The sequence below is a fragment of the Argentina silus genome, assembly GCF_951799395.1.
Source record: "Argentina silus genome assembly, chromosome: 12".
In the NCBI taxonomy this organism is placed as follows: domain Eukaryota; kingdom Metazoa; phylum Chordata; class Actinopteri; order Argentiniformes; family Argentinidae; genus Argentina; species Argentina silus.
The window spans coordinates 14,677,111-14,699,728 of NC_139666.1; the positions used below are offsets into that span (position 1 = coordinate 14,677,111).

Below are 22,618 nucleotides of genomic sequence, written 5' to 3' on the forward strand. Positions count from 1 at the left end.
ACTACAGAATCTTGGGGCCATGTAGCCCCTCCCGCTGCTCTCCAAATACCGTAAATAGTTCAACAGGGGCGCTACCAAATTCAACAGTATGGTATAATTCACTGGGCTTGGTAGACATAAAAATAGAATTATATGCAGTTGCATCTTATATATCAATGGGCTACACAGCTTGGGCAAAATTGTTACACTAAACTGCATAATAGTAGGCCCATTTATCCTCAATGGGATGTCCTTTGACACACACACACACACACACACACACACACACACACACACACACACACACACATACATGGTTTCATTTGATGATATATATGGTTTTATTTGAAGCATGTGTGGGGATGGAAGATATTGCTTATGTCTGAGGTTGGCACTGTTGTTATCAGAGCTCCAGACATTTCCTGCATGCTTTTTTCAGTCAATGCTCTGCAGGTAGTCTGACAGCCTGACAGTGACCCAACAATCAAGCAGATATGATGACGGTAAGAAAGCAGCATGTAGATGGAAAGCCATAACTGTAGGTGGATGGATAAACCAGTGAGACTTGATGTGTTGATATTAGTTGATATTAGCACAAGTCTCTCTAAAGCCTCACTGTTGCTCCTCAACAGACAGAGACACAATTAGAACAGCTTTTTGGCAGGACAGATTAAGTATTTTCTGTGCCAACAGACATCTGCTGCTCACTAAACCCTGACTCCTATTGGGGCAACAGGTATTGCTCATTTACAGTATCAACCCTGAATAACACTACTCATTACTCTTGTAATGATAAGCCCATAGTGGTATGACTGTGTCCTATGCTGATAGTGATGCACTATCTGGACCCTGTATGGTGGGGCAGGCTTGTCCTTCAGTTAGCTGCTAGTGCAATAGCATTGAATGCCATCAGTTCACTATGTAGACCACCATTTAGCACACATAATGCAAAGTAGACCTATGGCGAGGACATACTGATGCTGGATTTCATACCCAAGCAGAGCTAAATCACTGGCTACAAAGTCCCAAAGGGGACACTTACTCTAAGATGGAGCACAGATACGTTCTTCCCTGGTGAGGCCCACAGTGGTATGAAGCAGCAGCCAGTGGTGGGATGATGTTTTACGACATGTATGTTCAGTATGTATGTACAGTATGTTCGATATCTGAGCTGTCACAACCGTACCAATCAATACCCCAGTAGTTGTCTCAGGTCAGTCCATGCTAATAGTGGCATCACGACCCATTCCACTACAGTAGCCGACATACCAAGCTACTCCAGGCTATTGATGTTACCTCTCTGTAGCTGTCATGTCAACTGCAGATATGGCAGCTAAAGACAACAGTGAATGACAGTGAATAAACAGGCCATGTGTTATGGTAGATGCACATGATTATAAGAACACAATGATTTTATTATGATCCCTGTGGGTGGAAGGTTAAACTTGAGGCACAAGGGCACTGGCTCTTCTCTAGACGACTGGATCCGTAGCTAATGAGCGTAGATGCTTCTCATTAGGTGCAATTCCCCCCCCTGCCTCCTCTCTCCTGGCCACTCTCAGATGGAGCTGATAACCTTGACCACCACTTGCCTGCAACTAGCCTTCCTGGTGCTACTTGATGGATACATTGTGCATGCGTCTGTGATGGAGGAAGCGGGTCAACACAATAAAAATCAAAGAAACACAGTTTAATAAGAATTGGAATGCTGGGTTTATGTGGTGCATGTTTGAGTGTGCTGACGATGAGGACTTGCAATGTAATAGACACTAGAGTTCCATGTAGAGTAGTGAAAATCATCCTCAAAATAGGTGGCATCTATCAAAGAATATTGTAGTGAACTTCATGCTGAAAATATGCTGTATTCACATGTACTGTGATGTTTAGGGCCCCAGCCAGAAATACATGATATAATACACAAAAAAAAGACAAATTCCTGCTAAAAGAAAGAGTACGACAATAGTGCCACATGGTGTTACATATGGGTAATACATGGCAAATAATTATGAAAGAAAGTGTAAGAGATGTGTAAAATGGCTTATTAATGACATGTCTGTAGGTTGACTCACAATGTGAATGGAGGTAGGTACTACCATCTACTTACTGTAGGTAACAGTGAAGGCCAGGCAATGTTAGCATACAACAATGTTTGAAGAAACAGACAAATAGTGGAATAAATGATTTTAATGCCATAATCAACAGGGCTGACACCCTTCAGTGCATCAACTGAAAAGGATGGAGATGCTTTACCTGTTGTTTTGTCTTCATAAAAAAAGATTGCTTATAAAAAAATACAATCTTTTAATAAAGAGTTAAACAGGTGGAATCTAAAAATACATACAACATTTATTTTCTATGAATATACAGTATATATATATATATATATATATATATGACTTCTCATTTTCAGACACAACGGCTTCAAACAGAAATAAATACAATGTAACAACTACATAAACAGTAATGCACTTGCCAGGAGCTACTATTTTTTGTGCGCCGAAGTAGGAACACAGACATTTTTATATGAATTCAAGCTACGGTCCCAACCAATATCTTCAAATACTCAGATATACATCAAAATGGATATAAACACATTGTTTTGAAAAAAAATCTCCTCCAAAATATTCCAAACTAATAAGACACATCACTGTGTTCAGATAATATAAGAAACATTAAAATGAGGTACACATTAGGTGTGACATCATCATCATCATCTCCTTGGAGTTCACATCGGATCTCGGATGATCACATGTCTTTCTCTGGAATCTTAAATTCCTGAGGGGATCTGCACAGAACACAAAACACAGTCAGTCAAAACGGGATAGAACTCTCTCTTACCGTTCTCCCATCAAATGAAACCATCAGGTCAATGCATGAGGCGATGTGTGGCGCTTCTTTCCTATACCTCTCTTAATACTTTACACCTAGCCCACAGAGGGGAGGCTGGTGGAGGCAGAAATCGGAGGACGGGCTCATTGTAATGCATGGAATATGCATAAGTAGTCAAAATAGTGGCATCCATAAAATATACATATGTTAATCATAATGAAATGCTTGTACCTAGTGCCATGGTGAAGCCCACTGTCTCAGGTGACTCTGCTGTCGGCAGTGAGGGAAGTGTTTCCGTCATCTCCAGCAGGTGGCAGTATGGTAGAGCAAAGGGCAGAGGGAGGATGGGAATGAACAGAACTGCAGTCGTCTGTGCTGCTCATCTCCGTCTTCTCTCTCTCTGACCACCGAGGCTCCGCCAGCTCCTCTTCATCACACTGCAGAGCACCTTCGTCATCCTCACACAGAGGAAACACACGGCTCTCCCACGGCACCTGAGGCTGTAGATGGGACGGAGGCAACATTACACACATGAACAAAAATGCTCACTTTCCTGTGTGTGTGTGTGTGTGTGTGGGTGTGTGTGCGCGCAAGATTCATCAGAGAGCTTGGTGTCTTAAAAGCCACTAACCTACTCTAACAAACACTCACTGTACACCTACTCGGTGTTCTCCTATGATAAAGGGTTTCGATCCTAGAATTAACACTGAATTCATATAAAACAGAAACTATATTAGGACGGCAGTGCAAGCCCAGCCCCATATTACATGTAGTGTAATCACACAACTGCCTCAAAGCCAATGTGGCCTCTGTGACCTTCACACCCATGCCCTGGGGGGGTCATCTGCCCTGTCCGTTCTGCGGTGGGATGGCTGCCACTGAGCTGTCACCTCCCCCAGTCTGTCAGGTCAGGAGCAGCCTTTTAGATAATAAGGCTGCTCCACAGGGGTAAGAATAACCCCCTTCTGACCCCATAGCATTAGTTAAAACATGACATTCTCTCCAGGAGCTAGGACACATAGCATCTGTGTCAGTAGGAACAGTGGGGACGGAGGAGGAGGTGGAAATTATCATTACCCAGAAACATATCTTGGTTTCAAGAACCAGCAAATCTTTCAAAAATCTTTCAACCTCTAACATATGTTATCTATTTGTGTTTTCATGTACATATTTTTGGTTTTCTTAAATGACGATGATAAACCATGTGGCCAAATTCTGCTGGTGAATTCAATGGACGCATACAGTCCAGAGACCCCAGTCCTGATGCTAGTACAAGGGCGTTGATTGAGGCCCCCCTCATTATGTCACTGTGCATGACTCACCCCAATCAGAGCCCACTACAATCGGCCTGTGTTCAATCATCCAAAGTGCATCTGTGTGGGCTCAAGGGCTCCTCCAACAGCGTATACATTATTAACACAATTGTGCACAATGGATGATGGCCTAGCTTTGCAAGCAATACCATGCTTTTCTGCAGTAGAGTTAATGGAATATTGATTGAAATGTTTCTGGGTAGCGTCAGGGTTAATTGGATGGTAGTGAAGACCTTTCAATGAGTGAGAACAGAACAGAGAACGTTAAAGCACAAAGATTGTCAAAGACTGCCAATTCCACCAACTCAGCATGGTAGAGACGGTGAACATCCTTCCCTACCAGGCACTCCTCCCCGCCTCCCTCTGCGTCCGTGTCCAGGTGACTGAAGCTCCAGTCCATGTGAGCGCTGACATCTCCCCTGACTGAACAGTCCCATGTGGATGCATCTAGACCTGGACCATCGCTGCCGTCTGCTGTCCTGCTGCAGGACCTGGAGGGAGATAACACAGGCCTGTCACTCACCACCTAGGACAACACACTCTCTGCAAGGTATATTCAACATCTAGGTACAGGAGCAGGATATGTAGCATAAGGAAGGAAAGGGGACGCTGTAGATTCAAATACACTGAAGTGAGAAGCTTTAGTGACTCCAAGCCTTGACAAAGACACAGAAGTTGAAATGTTTCCGCATTAAACTCTGGGAGCAGGTTCAATCTTTCCATACGCTGAATGTGGTCTGTCCCTAGCAGGCAGCATGGTGAGAGTGTTGCGCCCACCTGGTTGTGCGTCTGTAGCGCCTGCTCTTGTCCCACGAGGACCACCGTAGCTTCTCTCTCTGCTCACAGCCCAGGTGTCTCTGGCAGAAGGTCTCGTCAGACAGGAGCTCCATCTGGGCAAGACAAGCCCATACACAAACACAAACAGGCGGGACTTGATAAAAGACTGGATAAAAGAGGTTTGAATCAACCGGAAATGTTCATTTAAAGCCATCATAAATAATGCCTATGAAGTGGGACATGTCCATACATCATCCTTCTCCTCCTCCTCCTCCTCCTCCTCCTCCCCTTCTTCTCTCTCCTCCAGCGGTAGGTTATCAATCACTCTCCATCTGCAGGGTGGAAGAGTGGTGCAGGGCAGTGTGTAAAGCGACCGCCCCACTCATATGCAAATGATGGGTAGTGGAGTATCATTTGGTTCAGTCAACAGCAATCACATGATTCTACCGTTGTCTTGAGAGGTTTGAATACTACTGCTCAGCAGAGATGGAAGGGTATATACACAGTGCATAAAGTACCTTGGGGTTATGATGTCTTTGTACTGAAGCTTCTCTACTTTGGTGGTGGCGGCCAGGGACATGGGAATGACAATGTTGTCGATATTGTAGACGCTCTCTCCCTGTCTTCTGCGGATTGGGCCCTAAATAAAAAAAACGGTCATACTGTAGCAACAGCCAACCAATACATCAATAAATACTATCCATGCTTGTACTGTATGTATGTATGCATGCAAACCTCTGGGAAATTAAAGCTCTCTCCAATAGATATCAGTCTATAATACAAGGCAATTAAGAACATAAAGCTCAATGCAAGCTGATACTCCAGCTAGACAGTATTGGGGCTCCCATGCACACAGGTGTCCAGCCTATGGGGCTAGATGAGTGGAAGGGGCTAAGCTGAGGCTACCTGCTTGCGTGTGAGTGAGGCCTGAGGTGTGAATGTCTCCTCCGGCCCCTCCTCTGCACTGTCCTCAGGGTCCGACAGCTGAGACAGGAGGTCCTCCTCATCTAGAGTTCACAGACAGGACTGTGAATGGGCTGCTTTGTACTCTACTAGTCTGGATGGAGCCAAGAATGACAATGAGATACGCAAAACCTTCCATCGCTCCCCCTCCACCAGGGGGGTCCCTGTACACACACACACACACACACACATACCTTCCATCATCCTGTAGGTGTGTCTCCTCTTCCTCCCCCCTCGATAGGCCCTCTTGTGCGGGGTCTGAGCAGAGCCGGCCCACCTGATGGGTGACACACCCCTGACTCCGCCCTTCCGATGCCTCCCATGAGGCTTGTGGTTGTGCATGTACCCTTGAATGACACAGCAACAACATTGTTAATTTAACAGGAATTCCCCTTGCCTAAAATCCCCCACCAACCTCAAAGGATTAGGCGCTTTGGTTAAAGTGTAAAATAGCTGGCTGTCTTAATCCTGAACTATCAGTCCAATTACACGAGACAGATGACTTCTCAGAGGTCAATGGAGGTCTTTGTATAAGGCCAGGCTCGGTGCATTGGTAGGAGAACAGATGTGTTTTGTGGTTGTGTTGAGTTGGGGGGGTGGGGGATTTGATATGACACAGATCCTGTGGTAATCTTCTCCAGCTGAGCTGCGAGGTTGCCATGCTGAAGAGGGCGAGCTGGTGCTGAATCACATCTTGCACTGAGGCGCGCTGTCTGCCTGTCAGGGCCAGATAAGCAGGGACAATACCTGCAGCAATACCCCCCCCACCCCCCCCACCCCCATCCCCCACCCCACACCCACCCACCTGCTACAATGTCATTATCCAAGGCTACAGGCCAGTAACAGCCCTGACAGCTAGTAATGAAACCCACAACACACCCCACGGGGCAGGAGAGAGAGAGAGAGAGAGACACACTTTAAAGTGTATATAGGAAAATACATGTATCTGTAGGATTCCTTTCCAAGTCCCTTGATCTGTCTGTGTGTTGTTTTTAGTTCAATCATTGTCCATGGGGGACAATGATGTCATTGGTGGTAAAAAAAATAAACACTCAGTTATTTTCAGAAACTACAATGAGTTTCTAGCCAGTGGGAGGGTGTTTGTGGCTGTAGTTTTGGAAAACAATGAATTCAATATATTTTTACATTCACATTGGACCTTTTGTCTTATCTTTTTAACTACACAATGTAGAAAATTGATATTTTCACATATGTAGACACCGGTATGGTACTGGAGAAAATGAATGTTATGTTCAAAACTGGTGAAGTGCCCCTTTAGGATCTCTGGGATTGTTGGGGATCATTAACCCCTACCCCCTCCCCCTCCCCCTCCCCCTCCCCTGCCAATAGCCAACAGAGCGGCGAGGCGAGGAGTAACAGGAGAGCAATGATTAGAGTAAGGTGAGTCAGAGCGTGTGTGTCAGTCCCCTGGTGAGATGCCAGAGAGAGTTACTGCAAAATCATCTCATCTTCACACACAGCTCACTAGGAGGCCTTGTACTGAACACCAGGATAGCTGGGATGGCCACAAATATAGTATCATATTGAGAAAAAGAGGAAGTAGAGAAACAGATAGGATTTCAGGAGATTTGGTTCTGGTTTTGGGAGAGGACATGCTATGTTGTTGATTTATGATAGTCCATTAAATGTTAACTTACTGAATGTTGGTGTGAAGCTGGGTTCCCTATCTCTATAGCTGTGATAGTGGACCGGGCTGGGGGTCTCAGTCTTCATAGGTAATGGCCATTGGACCCAGTCCTCTCTGAGGACAGCATTCTGGAGGTGTTGCGATAGTGGGGTATCTGTGTGGAGAAGATTCAACCAGGTGACCACATGGCATCTTCACCTTTGCCATTCACTATTCTTATTGTTGGTCAACTCAATTAAAGTCGGCATGGACAGCAGTTACATAACAGTAACGACATTAGCATCGGTGAGCAGACATATGTCAATGCTTGTCAAGCACAAAGAGATAAAAGCCTACCTGAGGAGAGAGACAGCACAGGGTGTGTCCTAGCATGACTGGTCCCAGTGTTCAGGTTGTTGTTGGAGCAGGCAGGGCCAGAGCACACAGCCAGGGGGTCACAGGAGGCACAGGTGGGGCAGGTGGAGGAGGAGGAGTGGGACTGCTGGTCCTAATGGAGAAAATACAAGAGAAGATAAGAAAACTTTTCTGAACATTTGATTTTCATTGAATATGCAGTATCATTTAAAAGATGGTAGAACAACATTTACACCTTCAGGACAAGCTGATAAAATCACAGGGAAGAAATTACAATAAACTCAAACCACCATGTACTTCACCACTGAGAGAATACAAAGTACCTAGACATTCTCCAGAGATACTCAAAACAGATATCCAAAACAGTAACCAGAATAACAACCCTCTTCAGTCCCTGAGAAAGGAAGGAGGAAGTGGCTAACAGAGGATTGTGGGTGGTTGGCTTGGCAATGCCTCAGATTGTCTCTAAACTAGATTGTGAGAGTCACTGTGACCTGGAGGACCAGGCAGGCACTTGGGCAAATCACGCTAATTAAACTAATTAAGTTGTTAAAAAGCTTTCTTCTCCTTCCGCTAATTAATATCTCAGTTGAGTTAGCACATTGTGTCCCTCATAGCAATCATCCTGGCATTGCCCGTGGATACCCTGACAATGTCAGGACCAACAGGAGGGGACCAGGAGTTGACCATGTCAACAGACTGAAGTAGGAGGATAGAAAGCAGCCATGTCGATTTTCTTACATTAAACGCCACCATGCACGCTACCATTTGTAACATTCAAGCTTACTAAAGGCTTTCTGATGACTATGTTTAATTGGTAGTGATCAGGGAATGATATCCCTGAAAACAAATCTTACATTTACCAACGCTGTTTTGGTCCCAAAAATCTCTTACTAAAATGGAGTGTATACAAACATCTTGTTACTGGCCAGGGGTGTTCTAGGGAAATGGACTTATCGATTTTATCCTTTTTGTCTCTGGTGGCTGCCTCTTCGAATCATGCCACATGCAGAAACACAACAGCTAATGTCTGACACTGCAAGTGCATATCTGGGGGTTATATTATTATTCCGGAGGATGTTGTTGTTGTTTGGAACTTCGAACTGAATTTAGCCGTGGTGGAAGATTTCCAACAGACTTACACCCTGCTCCTTTAAACTCCTGCATATAGCTATTCACGGAATCATAATGTGACAATTATGCCTCATCGACATGGCGGTCATGATGCCACAGCACAGGGTCTCTTTAGAAAGACGAAGGTTAGAATAAACGCCTTCCTTTAATGAGCCAGCTGCTCACAGGTTGGAAAAAACCTTTGTACAAGTACAATGGTACAGTAACAATGTGAGCACAAAGGACTACAGTATGATAAGACTTGCAAGTTTGTCAACTGAAGAGTTTACCTAATTTGATTAGACCATGGTCCAGCCACACCGAAGGTTGCATTTCTATAACATTTTTAAACAATTCTTTGACAAGAATATAGTCATTCTCGTGCATTAATGTAGGCCTTCAATGTTATTCATTTTGTGTATGACAAGGCGTTCCAAGTTCTCTAGCTATTCAAACCAGACCAGCTTTGTTTAGCTCTAATCCCAATTTAATTTAAGAGATTTTTTTTTCAGTCATCTGACATTTCATTATTGGCATGATCCAATACTGCTGAAGCCACAGTGGAATAAAGACATTCTGTGTTTTCCATCTGTTCTTATGGCCCTGGCTGTAAGACGTCAGTCTCCTCAGAGATGAGGTGAGCCACTCTACCTGGTAGCTGAGTCCGCTGGGTGTGTTCATAGTGAAGAGCCTGGGTTTGTGATAGGTCACCAGGGGTCTGGTACGGGCCGAGACACAGGTGGCGTTCACTTGGAGGAGGAGTTTTCTACTGCGGGCCACTCGCCTCCTCTTGGTCCCCTTCTGGGAGAACAGGTCCCCACCACTCAGACAACTGCAGGGGAGAACACAGGGCATTTCACTCAACGGGTTCACTTCATATTTAAGAGTAGACAGACACCATAGCATGATCCAAACTAGAGACAGTCCAGCCCAGTTCTCCAGGATATACCCTGCCTTATCTGATTTCCATGACAACTTGGGAGTAAAGAACTAGGGAATATACAGGGTAAAAAAAAGGTCAAGAGGAAGGAAAACTTGAGCTAATGACTTTGATCAAAATCATAGCGGATGTCGGGAGGGGGACTTTTCCATGGGTTGTTTTAATGATAGGGTGCATATTTAAGCTTAAGGTTGATGGATAGGAGAGCCTGTGTCTGCTGGAGTAGACACAGGCTTGTGAACATCACTTGTCCAACACTCGGGGGAGGGATATTTATGTTCCCTTGGTTACAGGAAGTGTGCCCATTTTGGTCTCTGTCTGGCCAAATCACAGCGACCCTCCCGGACCTCCTCCACCCAACCTCCTTGGCCTTCCCCTTTATGGGATTTTCATGGCTTGACTCGAAAACAAAAATACGTACATACTCTGCTGTGGTGGAAATAAAAAAAAGCTGCTGCAGTACGTAACCAAAGCACACAGTTTTGTTGAGAGGGTGTAAACTGAAGTGAACTTGGCCTCTGTGCCTCAAAACAGGACTTTCTTGACTTGTTGCATGATCTCTATCATAAAAAGTTACGCCTGCAGAATTAAGTGTCTGGTATTTCATTAATCCACTGAAGGGTGGATTGATTCCTAAGAATGCTACTCTGATGTGGCTTTTGAATGATAGCTCAAAAGCTCTTTACTATACCTTGATCCTCTGACATGACATGCAACAGTGGAGCAGTGAACAAGAGCTACGGCAAGATCATCATTAGAAAAGATCAGCCGTCTACTTACAGAAAAACACTGGCTGAGTGAGCGCATCTTTTTTATTATTATTGTAGGCTCCAAGAGTGTAAGACTATGTGGTCTTTACCTGTTAAAAGCCCCTTTGTTCTGCCCCTTCCACCTGCAGGGTTTTTTGGAGATGGGGGAGGAGGAGGGCGACAGGTTCAGGGGAGGCATCAGGCTATTCACGATCTGGCTCAGCTGGGCACTCTGTGGGGTGCAACACCTCATCCTCTCAATCAATTGAACTGAGGAGCGCTTAGCATCCAACATGATAGGCCACATACAGTACATACACACAATCCATGCATCATCTTGTGCCCCTCCTCACCCCTACAGTGCTCCTACCTGCCAAGCACTTAGCTGCATGTCCTCTAAGCTCTAACCTGATGCCTGGCTGTATGTATGTATGGTTGAGAAATGTCCATCACAGAGTAAAAAACAAAAAAGCTTAAAACCACTACAATCAGACTCAAAGCCACTGACGGTTCAGCTCCACTCTTGGGGACTCTCCAGCTTTATTAACAGCAGCAGGTAACCTCTCAGTCTCAGTAACTCAACTGTGTAATGAGGTTCATTGAGGAAACAAACAATTACACTGATTTGGACTGTTGCAAGCAACAGGACTGATAAGGACCTCTGAAATGATGTCCATATTCCTGGGTTGATTTACTGGGTTATGGGCTCCCTCATCTCCTTGCCCCTAGCTAAAAGACGATTCTAAAATAGGCTATATCTGTTGAGTTTTTAGAGCATCCCACTTCATGAATCAGAAATGACATTCAAAGAGCCCTTCAAAATAAGAGCAGGACTGCAGGATATGCTGTCATGTCAGTCAGTATTACCCATCATTCCTTGCTGTGTTGTGTGGTTGGGGTGCTCACCTGTCTCTCTATGTTCCTGAGGAGGCGTGTGGGGCTGCTAGGCTCGTTCTCCGTGTCAGAGGGCATGTTTCCACCGCTCCCTGCCGTAAAGGACAATCCCGCCGTCTCCGTCAGCAGCGTCTGCTGGATCTGCCTGTCGGTCATCGGCTGACACTCAGCCAGGACCACGCCCCCCTAAGACCACACACGCACACGCACACACGCACACACAGTGCCGTGATGAACTTCACAACAAGGGCATATTCACACATAACAACATCAGTGCCATGACAGTTGTGTGTGGAGCCAAAAAGTTGTCGTGGTTGTAGATGAGGGAATTAGATCAGAGAAATGACAGCAAGATGAAACACCCCACAGGCCCTTCTGAGGTAGGGTAGAGGAACAGGTGTCACACAATGAGTGACATGTCATTCTACAGGGCTCAGGGCAATGCACAACCTCAGTCCCAGACAGAGACAATTTGAATTAACTAATCAAGCCTCTTGAACACAGATAGGCCTACTCTAGTCACACACCTCTAACATATTGAAATGTGACAGAGGCTTGGCAAAGCTTGCTCCTGCTTGATTTAAGCTCTGGGGGATCTGTTGGGACTGGGGAGTCCTCTATGAGGTGTACATGGGGCTGATGAGGCCAGGAACCAGGGCCTTACTTTGGTAGAGACTATCCGTTTGTGAAGGTTGTCCAACTGCTGGACGCGTCCCTCCAGCTCAGCCACACGCAGCTGCAGCCAGGTCCAGCGGCTGCCCACCTCCGCCCTCTCCGCCTGCCACCTCCACTTAGGCCCATGGCTGCTGCTGCTGCTGCTACTGCATTACAGAGAGAGAGAGGGATGGGGATCAGCATGGGATGGGACAACTATCAACAAACATTACAATAACATTCTATAAACAACTTAGAAATAATTTACAAGCTCCCTTTTAAACCATTTATAATTTGTTGTTTTCATAATGATATAGGCTAGGCCTCGCCAGCAGTCCCCAGATATTTATTGAGGCTACTCAATGAAACTAGAATTATCTATGAATTTTATGGGTATAAACTGATCTTTAAAACAGCCTATCAGATAAAAACTGATCTTTAAAACAGCCTCCAGCACAGAGGCTAAAAACATATGGTTAATGTTTGTAATGTTTACAGATATGACCTCCATTCTAACCAATCTAATGCACCAGGTGAAAATGCTCCTTTTGTTTATAATCTTTTTCAAATGAGAGCTCAAATAAGGAAGGGGCTGAGAGAGGAGTACTTTGTTGAGCCAGGTAAAATGGCTATCTAGGCCACAAATAAATCATTTGCAAGCTGTGTGTGAAGGTTTCCATGGAGCTCCTCTATTCCACCATTCCTCTTTTGTAGACACTGGTTGCTAGTAGTTCCACAGTCCAGTTACCATGGCACTGCTCAACGACCTTGGGAATGCAATGCCAGCTCCCCACTTCAAACAGACGACTGAAAGGTCATCTGTACCAGCTGGTGGAACCACCATAGACATGTAAAGCCTTTCAAACAAAGACCTCTTTAGTTTCTTTTAAGAATAAATTGATTAGGCTAGCCCTAGATTAATAGAAATTCTAGCTGTCACTCAATGGAAAATTTAATGGCTTAAAAATAGTACCAAAACATTGATTCCGGTGTCATTGAGTTTTAGTGAACCCTGGCCTGAACCATCTCAGATGAGGAAGGAAAAGAACACTGACACCACCATTCTCAGCAGTCTCTAATAGCCAGCCAGCACTGCTTGCCCCGCGGGCCCGCTCTGAATAACAGGAAAATTCCAGGAATATTTACAGTGCTGTGGAGCAGCAGGGCCAGGGCTGGGGCCAGGCAGCACACACCCACACATGAAGGGGGAGCAAGGGAACAGATCTCCAGCTGAGGAGGAGTCCTCCCTAAACATAAACAAACAGCCCCCAGGCAGGCAGCACCAAGACCCAGGTACCATCTCCAGAGACACTGCTGCCTGGAGAAAATCATTCCCCTTTCACCCCCAACTCACTAAAGCTAATGTCATTGGCACAACTGACTATGATCTTCCATAAGCCTTCTCTTGTACTCTTGCAATAAGATGTGCAGTGTCTTCAGCCCTCATCTCAGCTTTGGAAAAAGCCAGCCTGTAGCTACATGTAGGAGTTCTGCTATTTTAAACTATTATTGCTCTTGTAGGGGCAATAAGTTTACTGGGTGTGTCCCTCATTTTATTTTCCAGGAATTAGGCTGGTCTGCCGCAAGTAGTGAAATCACAAACATATGGGAAACTAAGTGAACAAAAGCAAGAGAGTTGAAGCCTGTGGGGCAGTAATGAGAAATTTGATGTAACTTTCAGTTCAGAATCATCTTAATGCTTAGCCAGGGAGCACTGGCTGAAACTATGATTTCCACTGTCTGGTTCTTCTGACTCTCTGATTTGTTGGCATCAAACAGTTTTCATTGTTTTTTCAGGGGCAATGAAAATACACTCAAAAGAGGTGATAGCCAATTCAAGAAGGTGTGTGTGTGCACCATAAAATACCCCCTGGGGAACCTACTGCAAGGCCATGGACACCATTGTGCACAGCATGAGATACTCCAACAAAGACTGTTGCTGCCAGGGTAACAAACACACACACACCCTCCCTCCCCATTCCTGTTCCCAGAGCTCATAAACTTGTGCCTCTTTGTCATTCACTGCTGTTTATTAGACAGGCAAAGGAATCACAAGAGACATATCCTCCTCATTCTCTCCCCCTCTCACCCCACACAAACACTGTGTCTCCCTCCCAACATTCCAGGCAGGGAAGTCATGTTACCTGGCGATATGCTGGCACGAGAGGCCCAGGTCAGAAAACCAAGTCATCCCAAGTAAGCTGTTTGAAACTCTCACCAAAGCAATGAGACATGAATTCTCGTAATGATCAACATACTGAACAAAAAAACGCCATCACACAACGTTTCCATTTCTGAGAGAGCTGTTACAGCTGCAACTACCAGGGCAGGGAACTATTAGAACATGTTCTTTATGTAAACAGCTCCTTCATCTGGGTTAATCGGCGCCTCTCTTTGGCAAGGGCATACAGGAAGTGAGAGTCTGTCGTCTGGGCACACAGACTTCACAGTAGAACTCAAAGGGTTCCTCCACTTGAAGGGGGAGGAAGGAGGGAGTAGAGGGTGCAATGGGTGGCATAAGGCTGTGTTTATTTCCCTGCCTCTGGGTTAGGAGACCACAGCAGTCAGGTCTGTTATGACTGTAGGAGAGGGGGTGTGGAGGAATCTGCTGCTGCAGCAGACTAACCAACCGGGTAAGTCCTTGCAGGCAAAGATAAACAGAGAAACGTCACACTCTCCACAGCTGTGGGGACGGAATGTCCCCCTGCAACAAGTTTGCTCAGCCTGTCAGGTTCCAAGTGAAACATGTGTGGAGCCTTACACTGAGAGAGTGGTACTTCCATAAGGAGGGCTGCTTTTCCACAGCTGTCATCCGACTCTCTCCCTCTTTCCCTCTCTCTCCCGCTCCCTCTCTTTCCCTCAAGGCCCTTTTGTCATGGAATCTGCAGTGGCCTCCCTGTACCTGGCTGAGTGCCTGTCAACTACTATGCAGAGATTAAATCCACTCTTTGAATCAGCTCTCGGACTGACGTCAAAGAGCTGTGGCTGGGTTTGGGGGCTTTATAATTCGGCCTAGTGGATGAGGGCAACTGTTTTCTTCACATCAAATGAAGTGATAGGCCTAGGTCTACATCATTTAAGTGTTTAAAGTGTGAGGTCTGTGTATGCTATTTCATGTAACAGGTAAGCAAGCAGCCTAAACATTGTAATCACACACCTACTCATACAACATATCGCAGGCCCCTCACTGTGTAATCTTCATACCTCTCCTACAGACCATATTAATTTAGCTGTACAGTGAAAGCCCACACTGATACATCCAGGAAAACGCCATGGCTCAAAATATGCACTTTTTTAACAGGAAAAAGACACAAGGGCCAAACATGGCTAAAGGAGTCATCTTTTAACAAAAACTCATAAAAGAGAAAACTCACATTGGCAAAAACTTGGTTCCCCATTTCGTTTCATGCTCCAAGTCTTCATCCGAGCTGCTGCTGTCTGTGGCATCAGAATCTACAGCCACTTGTAAACCTCGCAGCACTGCCTTGCCATAGCGGGCAAACTCCTGGACATCTGTGGAGGGTGATGGGGGTGTAGAGGTCTTCAGTAGGGGCGGGCAGTGAGTTCTGTGGCTCAGTGTCCATGCCTGACCCTGCACCATGGGTGGATCAAAGGGTTTGATGTCAGCAGGGGATGAAGGGGTCCCACTGAACTGCCTCCCCTTCAGACCCTCCAGCTGGAGGCTGCAGTGGCGAGAGGCATGCTCCCCTAGTATGGCCTGTAACCTCTTCTGGATTCTCCCAGCGCGTCCTACCAGGGCTGCTTGTTTCGAGACATGCCACAGAGTCTGATCTCTCACTGCCTCCTCCACTGATGCAGGCTGCTCATGACGGGATCTGGCTGTCCATGGCTGGGTTGGGGCAGTCTCGCCTGGACTGATGCAGCCTACATGCCCCTGCCTCACTATGGGAGGTGTGAGGAAAGCAGTGTTGTACTGGGACATGGTTTCACCCTGGCAGTGTGGAGGGGACTGAGGGATATCATAACCATCTTGTCCATGGCCACTGTGTTGTTGACACTGCTGAGCCACACCTTGGCTATTGTGTTCAGGGATGGGAACAAAATACATGTCTTGCGCACCTGGATAAGCCACCTGGGAATCCTTCAGGGTTTTGTTCAGGGACAGGAGGCTGAGCAGGGAGCCAGGGTTGGAGAGGAGCACCGTTTTGTATTGCCCTGCCTGTAACAGCGGGGACAGGAGAGACTCTGGGAACTCAAGGGCACTCTTGGAGCAGCAGGCGTCCAGAAAGGGCAGAGAGGAGAGGTTCAGCCACAGCCTCTGAGAGTAGCTGTCTTCCATCAGTTTCAACTGAGGATCCAACTCAATACTGAGTATTGCCCCCTCTTTGTCCATGTTGTTCGAAGCCAGTGGAGACGACAGGTGGACCCCGTGACCGTCTTTGGTGATCTTGGTCAGGGCTGGGGCCATTCCTTGTCCAATGAAATTGCAGTTCCTCTCTGTCGACCAAAGAATGTCATCTGCATCTGAGATGGCTCCTATGATGAAAAAAAAAAAACACTTTTCAGCACATTCAGCTAGCTATTTACAAATAATAGGTGGGCGTGGCTGGGACAACATTCAAACAGACAGTAGCAATCATTAAACTGATTGAAGGCTGCTTTCATTGACAATAAACGACTTATCACGATAATAAGACAACCCAAGCTGACTGGGCAGGTTGCAAGTAGCCAAAATAAAGTCAACAGCTTGTTGAACAGCAGTGCCTTGCCAGCAAGAGGGGCTCGAAACGGGCACAGAACGTTGAAAATAACGTAGCTATCGACACGATTCTCACCTTGACTGAAAATCGACAGGATCCGGGAAAATGTAAGCCCTCTATTTTCTACTGTTACAACATACGAAGCCTTTCCTTCATGGGACACGAAAAAAGTCTTGACAATGTCAAAATCTGTGTAACGCTAGCTAGTTCTTTGGCTAGCTAGCTTGCAGGAGATCTATCAGTTGATGCTCCCTCGATCTATTTCCAACTGTCGTGGATGGAACTGGCGAACTGCTGCAGGAGCTGCTGCAGCGATTGATGTTCAAGACGCTGTTGGAGTAGGGGCGTGGAACCCACTGTGGGAGAGTCTATGCAAATTAGATTCCTTTCGAGTGACTTGAAACTGCTGTAGATGGCTCTCCATTTCGGCTCAGCTTCTGCAAAGAGCGCGTACGCAGAGCCCCCCTCCCCCTCTGTTCTGAGCCAAAATGGCGTTGCTTCATGCTTCAGGCGTTGGTAATACAAAACCGTGCGAGACGTTGAGAGGCGCGTTTGTCTGATAAACAGCTCATCCCGCCTTGACAAAAACAAGGGAGGGGGAGAAATTATACTCCCCATCATCATTGCTATATATGATATATGTGACCGCCAACATCAGTTATTTTCAGCTTTTCAAAATGTCTTTCTTTCTTTTTTATGAGATATCTCTCCTCAAAAGACAGTAATAGATTACATGAGTTTAAATGTATCCAAGCTTTAGTCTATGATCATAAGAGAAAGGAGGACAATTGACTACTACATAGTACCCACATGTGTTACATACACACACACATACACACTCACACACACACACACACACACACACACACACACACACACACACACACACTGAAGAGTATGATTTAATGCATTCTCTCTTGTAATTATAAATTCCACCTGCATCTGTTTAACTACTGTGTAACACAAAATGTGCCCTATTGCATTGCAGACTGTTCCCTATGGGCCCATATCTTGGCTTATCAAGGTCTCCGCCAGCTCTAAGTCAAAATACGGTGTTCAGTTGTTTTATTATAATGTTGTTTTTTTATTGTGCACAGAAAACATAGTCACACAGTTTCACAAATATGTTCACAAGCTGACTCCAACCAGAGGCACAATCAGGAGAAGAGAGGATTGAGCGCCCCCTGCAGCATGCTTACTGCAAATCAGAGACAACCTGCTGCTTATTGGCTCTTATCTGTGTGCAAGTATTGCACACTGAGGAACAGCACGACTGTCCCAGTGCAGAAGATCAGAAATTGAAAATGTTTTTGAATACCTGGTGTCAAAGGTATGAAAACAAGGTCAAATGTACAATAAACTGGTACCATGTACCATGTACCAGTTTGCATCTCATATGGAAATCATAAGCAGTCACATGTATCAAAAACAGATAAATGAATAAACACAGTATATGCAGTTAATCCCACACTATCACACACTAAACATGATTCAGGTCATGTCTATGAATCCACATTATCATTACTAATTCAAATGTAGTTTTGTAATAGACTTAATCTGTTTCTGTAAAACCATGTCATAACATTCCACATCATGGCATGATGTGTCTAATTTTGGCTATTAACAAACCTATTTTGTAGGCTGACGACAGTGTTGTCCACACAGTTCATCTCAGAACCCAGAATCTCTGATTGAGTGGGACTACCACACAGCCTCAATGACTTCCAAACATCAGCTGCCCTCTGTCGGAAGAGACACTGACCAATCGCCAGGGTTACAGTGGTGCCGGACAGGTAGAGAGACACGACTGTGTAGATGATCCAAATGTTAAACTGTACATTGGTGTAGAAGCGGGTGAACAAATCGATGAAGATCCATAGTGAACAAAGGAAGAAGAGGACTCCCTGCAGGAGACCGGTGATAGTGACCCTCATCTGACTCTTGAGACGGGGGGAGGAGAAGGGGCTGCCACTCTCTCTCATGCTCCTTCTGTGTCTGTGTAGGTAGCACAATGTGGCACAGCTTGACCACATCATCACACAGACAGAAAAAAAATTATAGACAATTTTCATATAGAAACATGATTCAGATGTGACAAACAGATGATCGTTTTCATTCCAAGAAGTTGTCCCATTAGCGTCTGGTTCACTGTTACTGTACAGCATGAATGAAAGTTGGATAGCAAATTCAAACGAATAGAACATCCTGTCAACAAACAGGGCATAGTATATGAAGACTTTGATATTCCTTTTCACCCAAATGAGGAGAGCTTGCTGAGCAGGTACAATCTGGGTATAGTAGTAAAAATTCAGCCAAACATAAGAAGACATGCTATTTGACAAAGTGTAAGCCACAACCATATAGAATACAATTTTTAACTTTAAATTTAGATCCAACGTCCACACACAATACACTGTAATAAGAGAGAGCAGGAAAAAGGTGGTACAGCAAACCAATGACCCCAGTAGTATCTTCACAGGATGCTTGAGTCTCTCTCTACCACGCGATGGACAGATCAGGCAGAAGGCAAAAAATACATTTGCAAATATGTTGAGAATAACAAGAGGCCCATTGACTATGGCAAATGCAAAGTCACTCATTTCTATTTCAAAAACCTCCATTTCTGAGGCCAAAAGGTGTATGTATTCAGTGATATCTTCTCTGCAGCTTCTGGGTGCTCAAATGTTGGACACCCCATCAAAGCCAGGAGATTTCAGGTGTCAGGAAAACCAACTTTAATGTAGCATAACCTATTTACATTGTACACATGCAAACGACTGTGCTGTAACAGCAACCAAAATGAAGGAATATCACCATAGAGTGCTGCATAAGCTTCCTGTGCCATCACTAGTAGCAGTGTGGGATTCAGTTTTCTCTTGATACTACGAGGGTTAGTTTTGGACTATAACACTTCTGAAAGACCCTTGAACTATTGCTATCCTGGTATTTTCAAAGACGCGAGTGTCTTAAGACTGAGTGTCTTATGTTTTTTTAACTAGATGGATTTCCAAGAGAGCCATAAGAGTTGAGAGACATACAGCAGTGCAAGACTTTCTTTTATTTAAATATACATGTCTGACTAAAACGCCAGAATTAAGAGACCATTCATATTCCAAGTAAATAATGACAACATGATACTCCATCTAAAAATACAGTAGCATAGTAATTACACATATAGTACATCTTTACACATACACACTCAATGTGATCTGATACTTGGCACGGATATTGTTTTGAATTCACACACACACACACACACACACACACACACACACACACACACACACACACACACACACACACACACACACACACACTTCATATGTCAAAGCTTAAAAGGTATGGGTGTCTGACAATATACAGTATAATGTGACAAAATGTCTTCCTGCATTCCTAACTATTAACATATCCAATAAATTAACAAAACTGTTCTGTCTACATAAGACATCATTGATTCACTGTATCATATGAAACCACTTTGGTGCAACTAATATCTCCAGTAAATTTAATATTTTCCCATGATACAACAATTTACTCACAGCTCTCTTTTTTTCAATCTGTATTTTCAGTAAATATAAGATTAGATATTGTTTATAAATTTACAAATCACACACACACACACACACACACACACACACACACACACACACACACACACACACACACACACTGAAGAGTATGACTTCCTGGATACTCTCTGCCGAGTATACATTTCAGTGTTATCCACCTAATGTATCTGTGTAACCATTGTGAAACACAAAATGCATTTTATAAATAAATGTGCCCTATTGCCCTGCAGGCTGTTCCCTATGGGCTCACATCTTTGCTTACCAAGATCTCCATCAGCTCTAAGTCAAAATATGGCAAGTGTTCAGTTGTTTTGTTGTGATGTTGTTTTTATTGTGCACAGAAAACATAGTCACACAGTTTCATAAACATGTTCACAAGCTGACTCCATTTGTTACAGAGCAACCAGAGGCACAATCAGGAGAAGAGAGGATTTAGCGCCCCCTGCAGCATGCTTACTGCAAATCAGAGACAACCTGCTGCTTATTGGCTCTTATCTGTGTGCAAGTATTGCACACTGAGGAACAGCACGACTGTCCCAGTGCAGAAGATCAGAAATTGAAAATGTTTTTGAATACCTGGTGTCAAAGGTATGAAAACAAGGACAAATGTACCATAAACTGGTACCATGTACCATGTACCAGTTTGCATCTCATATGGAAATCATAAGCAGTCACATGTATCAAAAACAGATAAATGAATAAACACAGTATATGCAGTTAATCCCACACTATCACATTCAGGTCATGTCTATGAATCCACATTATCATTACTGATTCAAATGTAGTTTTGTAATAGACTTAATCTGTTTCTGTAAAACCATGTCATAACATTCCACATCATGGCATGATGTGTCTAATTTTGGCTATTAACAAACCTATTTTCTAGGCTGACGACAGTGTTGTCCACACAGTTCATCTCAGAACCCAGAATCTCTGATTGAGTGGGACTACCACACAGCCTCAATGACTTCCAAACATCAGCTGCCCTCTGTCGGAAGAGAGACTGACCAATCGCCAGGGTTACAGTGGTGCCGGACAGGTAGAGAGACACGACTGTGTAAATGATCCAAATGTTAAACTGTACACTGGTGTAGAAGCGGGTGAACAAATCGATGAAGATCCATAGTGAACAAAGGAAGAAGAGGACTCCCTGCAGGAGACCGGTGATAGTGACCCTCATCTGACTCTTGAGATGGGGGGAGGAGAAGGGGCTGCCACTCTCTCTCATGCTCCTTCTGTGTCTGTGTAGGTAGCACAATGTGGCACAGCTTGACCACATCATCACACAGACAGAAAAAAAATTATAGACAATTTTCATATAGAAACATGATTCAGATGTGACAAACAGATGATCGTTTTCATTCCAAGAAGTTGTCCCATTAGCGTCTGGTTCACTGTTACTGTACAGCATGAATGAAAGTTGGATAGCAAATTCAAACGAACAGAACATCCTGTCAATAAACAGGCCGTAGTATATGAAGACTTTGATATTCCTCAGGAGGAGAGCTTGCTGAGCAGGTACAATCTGGGTATAGTAGTACAAATTCAGCCAAACATAAGAAGACATGCTATTTGACAAAGTGTAAGCCACAACCAGATAGAATACAACTTTTAACTCTAAATTTAGATCCAACGTCCACACACAATACACTGTAATAAGAGAGAGCAGGAAAAAGGTGGTACAGCAAACCAATGACCCCAGTAGTATCTTCACAGGATGCTTGAGTCTCTCTCTACCACGCGATGGACAGATCAGGCAGAAGGCAAAAAATACATTTGCAAATATGTTGAGAATAACAAGAGGCCCATTGTTGACTATGGCAAATGCAAAGTCACTCATTTCAATTTCAAAATACTCCATTTCTGAGGCCAAAAGGTGAATGTATTCAGTGTCTCTGCAGCTTCTGGATGCTCAAAGCCAGGAGATTTCAGGTGTCAGGAAAACCAACTTTAATGTAGCATAACCTATTTACATTGTACACATGCAAACGACTGTGCTGTAACAGCAACCAAAATGAAGGAATATCACCATAGAGTGCTGCATAAGCTTCCTGTGCCATCACTAGTAGCAGTGTGGGATTCAATTTTCTCTTGATACTACGAGGGTTAGTTTTG

The 22,618-nt window shown here is 44.6% G+C and overlaps 1 protein-coding gene across 1 annotated transcript; it reads right to left on the reverse strand.

The window, feature by feature from the left end:
* Positions 1 to 1,952: 1,952 nt before the first annotated feature.
* Positions 1,953 to 17,212, reverse strand: kansl1l (KAT8 regulatory NSL complex subunit 1-like). Its single transcript, XM_083682307.1, has 16 exons — positions 17,010 to 17,212; positions 15,588 to 16,710; positions 12,224 to 12,380; positions 11,572 to 11,745; positions 10,776 to 10,897; positions 9,628 to 9,808; positions 7,846 to 7,996; positions 7,520 to 7,663; positions 6,056 to 6,208; positions 5,805 to 5,905; positions 5,417 to 5,538; positions 5,149 to 5,230; positions 4,899 to 5,011; positions 4,462 to 4,612; positions 3,040 to 3,308; positions 1,953 to 2,764 (listed from the first exon to the last, which is right to left on the reverse strand). The coding sequence occupies exons 2-15, from the start codon at positions 16,640 to 16,642 to the stop codon at positions 3,066 to 3,068; spliced, it is 2,949 nt and encodes a 982-aa protein (XP_083538433.1). The 5' UTR covers positions 16,643 to 16,710; positions 17,010 to 17,212; the 3' UTR covers positions 1,953 to 2,764; positions 3,040 to 3,065.
* Between the last annotated feature and the right edge of the window lie 5,406 nt (positions 17,213 to 22,618).